The sequence below is a fragment of the Brassica napus genome, chromosome C8, assembly GCF_020379485.1.
Source record: "Brassica napus cultivar Da-Ae chromosome C8, Da-Ae, whole genome shotgun sequence".
In the NCBI taxonomy this organism is placed as follows: Eukaryota; Viridiplantae; Streptophyta; class Magnoliopsida; order Brassicales; family Brassicaceae; genus Brassica; species Brassica napus.
The window spans coordinates 4,829,501-4,834,940 of record NC_063451.1 but is presented as its reverse complement, the minus strand read 5'-3'; the positions used below and the strand labels follow the sequence as shown (position 1 = coordinate 4,834,940).

Below are 5,440 nucleotides of genomic sequence, written 5' to 3'. Positions count from 1 at the left end.
CTCTAATGTATATATCCTCCGTGGGAGTTCTGGTAAATTCATTTTCCGGTCTGCAAAATAATCAAAATCCAACATCTCAAACACAAACCAAACGTACTATCCTAAATTCCTGTACTGGAAGACTTGCATGTAAGTTTTAGTGAGACTTCTCAGATTACTTTCTGGAAGTCTTCTACGAAGTTTTACACTAGAGTGTTTTTTCAGTAGAATACTACAAAAAACGTCAAATCTGTAAGCTTAACACGATTTTCAGATCTGTAAGAGATCGACTTTTGTAATGTTCTACTGAGTCTTCTGGGAAGTCTTCCAGATCTGTAAGAGATCGACTTTAGTAATGTTCTTCTGAGTCTTCTGGGAAGTCTTCCAGTGAAACATTACTAGTACCGACCTCTTACAGATCTGAAAATCGTGTTAACCATGCAGATCTGGAGAGAAACATGAATAAATAGAAAAAATGGATGACTTACAGTCGGATAAGTTATGGTCGCCAACAACACCAGTGGTTACAGATCTGCAAAAAATGACGGGAAAGAAGAATCAAGACTACAACTTTTAGGGTTTCACGGCGTTTTAAACGCCATAAGTCATAAAATTGAACTCGACAACAAAGAGGAAGAACTTACCGGTGGCGGAGTTCACGAAGTGCGGTTTAGAACTGGAAAAAGGAAGCTGATGGTTAGTTTAATCTACTAAACTACTCTTTGGGATGAAGGAGAAACGAGATTTGTCGTAAAATGAGAGATTACCGGCGGTGAGAACAAAAGAAAAGATCAACTATACCAAAAGACTTCTCTAGACGTCTTCCAGACGACTTATATTATCTGAGAAGACTCAGAAGACTTTCCGGGGCTATATTCGTAAAAATAAGTTTTGGTTTTTTGTTTGGTCATAACGGGTTGACTGTAATTTCATAAGGCTTTTAGGTTAGTTTTGCAATTGATTCAAGTTTGGGTATAATTTTGTATTTAAAATTAAGTTTTGAGTTATATTTGGTTCCCCCTTAAAATTAAAATGCCGATCAAAGAAAATAATTTCATAAACAAAAAAAGAAAGAAAATTTGTTCTTCCAAAATCCAAACTCTAAATTTTACTTGAAGAAAACAGAACTTAAAAAAAGCAGAACTTTAACATATATATATATATATATATATATGAGCAGTACATTCCAAAATGTATCAATCAAAGAATGCTTATCTTTAACGGTTGGTTCCCAAGACGCTAGCTAGTTTTCGAGTCTCTAAATAAACTAAAGATCCAAATAGCCATTATAAACAAAGAAAATGAAGGTCGTGATCTATTCCCGACGTCAACTAATCTTGGTAGCCCTTGTAGGAGCTCTTTTTCTTCCCACGAAGGCTCAAGACAGCCCACAAGACTATCTAGATGCTCACAACCAAGCACGAGCAGCGGTGGGAGTAGGCCCCATATAGTTGCAGCCTTCGCTCAGGGCTACGTTGACCAGCTAAGTGGCCACTGCATTCTCAAACACTCCGGTGGGCCTTACGGGGAAAACTTGGCCATGGGTAGCGGCGACTTTTCAGGGGTCGTTGCTGTTGAGCTTTGGGTTAAGGAGAAGGCTAACTACAACTATGCTTCGAACACTTGCAATGGAGTTTGTGGTCACTATATGCAGGTTGTTTGGAGAAATACGGTGAGGCTTGGATGTGCCAAAGCGAGGTGTAGCAATGGCGGAACCGTCATCTCTTGCAATTATGATCCACAGGGAAACTGTGTAAACGAGAGGCCTTACTAAAAGTTATTATGCGTACAGGTACATAACATAAGCGCATGCATATAGGACGTGTATTGTATACATATTCCCAGGTATATGGAGCATAATATCCAGGATCTGTATAACTAATTATAAAATATTAGTATTTCGGTTGCCTTGTCCACGATACGTCTATTCACATAAAGACCCCACCTAAAGAGCAGGATAAAACTGTGTGGTCCACTTGTACCGTAACCAACGTTCCGAGATAAGATTTTTATTAGAAAATATTAATGGGGGTTTCTAGAACAGTTAATTTCCTTAAGTGTTAGAACACAGAAAATTGAACTCACTTATAAAGAACTGTACAAAAGAGAAGATGCAATTTCAGGCAAATATCGGATCTATATGGTCGGAAAAAAAATTCTGACAGTTGTTTTCCTGACGAATTCATGACAAACAAGTGGTTGAAAAATTCCACCGGCAATCCATCGGGAAAATTCCCAATGAGTCCTAATGAACGTTACACTACAAGAAAACACATGCTTAACGAGGAAAATTTACGAGGAAAAATAATCTTCGTAAATTTACGTCGATTTTACGAGGAACTTACGTGGAAAACTAATGTCATCGTTATTTCCTCGTAAAGTAACGATAAAAGCGTTTCGTCGTAAAGTAGATGTAATTTGACGAGTATTTTACGAGGAAATACTATTTCCACGTAAATACGACGTAAACTTCGCGTGTTATTTACGAGGAAATAGTTTACGTGTATTTAGCGAGGAAATTTTGAATCCACCAACTTTGTAGGTGTTACACGTTTTTTTTTTCCCACCTAATGAATTTTCGTCGTAAATTCATAGGAAAATTACAACTACTAGATTCGAAATTTCCTATAAATATGGATGTTTGAACATCATTTTAACCACACCAACAACAAAAAACGTGAAAGAAAAAAAATGGCTGGCTCCGGGACTATCTACGAGTTGCGGAAGTAGATGTATATGCATAGAGATGCTAACGGGAGAGTGATAAAAGAATACCTTGCGGGCATGGAGACATTTATGCATCAAGCAGATTCAACACCGCTCGCCCAAGAAAGTGGTAAGATGTTCTGTCCTTGTCGGAAATGCAACAATTCGAAACTGGCAAACCGTGAAAATGTTTGGAAGCATTTAATAAATAGAGGTTTCACGCCAAATTACTATATCTGGTTTCAACATGGATAAGGTTTTAATTATGATCAGAACGAAGCTACTAGTAGTAATAGCAATTTTCAGGAAAAAGAACCAGTTGATCATCATTTGCATAATGAAACATAGTTACCATCAGGAGGAGATGGTAGATTATGATAGGGTTCATGATATGGTAGCTGATGCATTTGTAGCTCATGATGAAGATGAAGAACCTAATATAGATGCAAAAAAGTTTTACGAAATGTTAAACGCGGCGAATCAACCACTTTACAGTGGTTGTAGAGAAGGTCTCTCTAATTGTCGTTAGCTGCTAGAATGATAAATATTAAAACTGATCACAATCTACCTGAAAGTTGCATGAACGAATGGACGGACTTGTTTAAAGAGTATTTTCCGGAAGACAATGTGTCTGCTGATTCTTATTATGAGATTCAGAAACTGGTTTATAGTCTTGGGTTGCCTTCGGAGATGATAGATGTTTGCATCGAGAACTACATGATCTATTGGGGAGATGATGAGAAGCTAGAAGAATGTCGATTCTGCAAGAAGCCACGATTCAAGCCGCAAGGACGGGGACGTAATAGGGTACCGTACCAAAGGATGTGGTACCTACCAATTACAGACAGATTGAAAAGATTGTATCAATCAGAGTAGACTTCTGGAAAGATGAGATGGCATACCGAGCATACTCAGACGGATGGTGAGATGACTCATCCATCAGATGCAAGAGCCTGGAAACATTTCAACAAAGTACATCCAGATTTCGCTAGCAATAGCCGGAATGTGTATCTCGGACTATGCACAGATGGATTTAGTCCGTTCGAAATGTCAGGGAGACAATATTCATTGTGGCCAGTCTTTCTTACACCATACAACCTGCCACCGGAGATGTGCAGGCAACGGGAATTGCTATTCTTGACTATATTAATACCTGGTCCGAACCATCCAAAAATGTCCCTGGATGTTTTCCTACAACCACTGATAAAAGAGTTGAAAGGTTTGTGGTCACAGGGGTGAGGACGTATGACTGTTCAACGAAGACGAATTTTACGATGCGAGCGATGCTTTTGTGGACCATAAGTGATTTTCCTGCCTATGGGATGTTGTCTGGATGGACTACACATGGGAGATTAGTTTGTCCATATTGTAATGGAACGACAAATGCGTTTCAACTGAAGAATGGTAGGAAGACAAGTTGGTTTGATTGTCACCGTCGATTTCTTCCCATTGGCCATCCTTACCGAAGAAACAAGAATTTGTGTAGGCAAAAAAGGGTTGTGAGAGACACTCCTCCTCCATATCTAACTGGAGAACAAATTGAAGCGCAAATCGACTACTACGAAGCTAACGAAACAGTTAGTTGGGTTGGTAATTGGCATGTCCCTCGTAATATGCCGGATTCTTACGGTGTTCATCACAACTGGCACAAGAAGAGTATATTTTGGGAGTTGCCATATTGGAAGGATCTTCTTCTGCGCCACAACCTCGATGTGATGCATATAGAGAAGAATTTCTTTGAGAACATCATGAATACAATATTGAATGTCCCAGGGAAGACAAAAGACAACATAAAATCGAGGTTGGACTTGCCGAATATTTGCTCAAGAAGCGAGTTACATATTAAAAGCAATGGACAAGTTCTCGTTCTGATATTCAGATTATCTTTAGAAAAAAAGTCGGTGTTGTTCATCTGGGTAGCATCAGAAGTGAAGTTCCCTGATGGGTATGTTTCGAATCTCTCTAGATGTGTTGAAAAGGGTCAAAAGTTCTCCGGGATGAAGAGTCATGATTGTCATGTCTTTATGCAACGACTACTGCCCTTTGCATTTGTGGAGCTACTTCCAACAAACGTACATGAATCACTTGCAGGTACGTAGTGTATTATATCACAATAATTTTATAACGGTCTAATTTGCAAAATAATATATGACTAACAATGTGTTTAATTTTTTTTGGAATATAAAAGGCATTGGAGCATTTTTCAGGGATCTGAGCACACGCACTCTTAAAGAAGAAGTTGTGGAACAGCTTCAGGAGAACATTCCCATCTTATTATGCAACTTGGAGAAGATATTTCCTCCTGGATTTTTTGACATCATGGAGCATCTAGCTGGACCTGTACATTACGGATGGATGTATCAGTATGAGCGAGCCATGAAATATTTGAAGGGAAAAGCAAAGAACCTCGCCAAAGTTGAAGGTTCTATAATTGCTGGAAGTTTGACGGAAGAAGTTTCTCACTTCACATCGTACTAAATACCACGTATGCAAAATCGTCGTAAAGACCACGTAGGATGAAATCGTCGTAAATACCACATATGCAAAATCGTCGTAAATACCACGTAAGCCAACGAGGAAATAACGACGATATTTAAAAATAAAGATGGGGTTTGGAATATATGAAGTAGAAAATAAGGAATATGGGGTTTGGGGTTTCGAATTTCGGGTTTGGGATTTTAGGGATTTAAACATAACACTCGTTAATTCCACGTAAGCAGAAATCGTCGTAAACACCACGTAAAAAGTTTTAAAA

General features: G+C 38.6%; 1 protein-coding gene across 1 annotated transcript; it reads left to right on the top strand.

Moving 5' to 3' along the window:
- Window positions 1–1,198: 1,198 nt before the first annotated feature.
- LOC106413785 (pathogenesis-related protein 1) lies at window positions 1,199–1,893 on the top strand. The gene is given in 2 exon segments (XM_013854529.3): window positions 1,199–1,425; window positions 1,428–1,893. Coding segments are annotated over 2 exon segments (471 nt in total). The 5' UTR covers window positions 1,199–1,280; the 3' UTR covers window positions 1,754–1,893.
- Window positions 1,894–5,440: the final 3,547 nt, after the last annotated feature.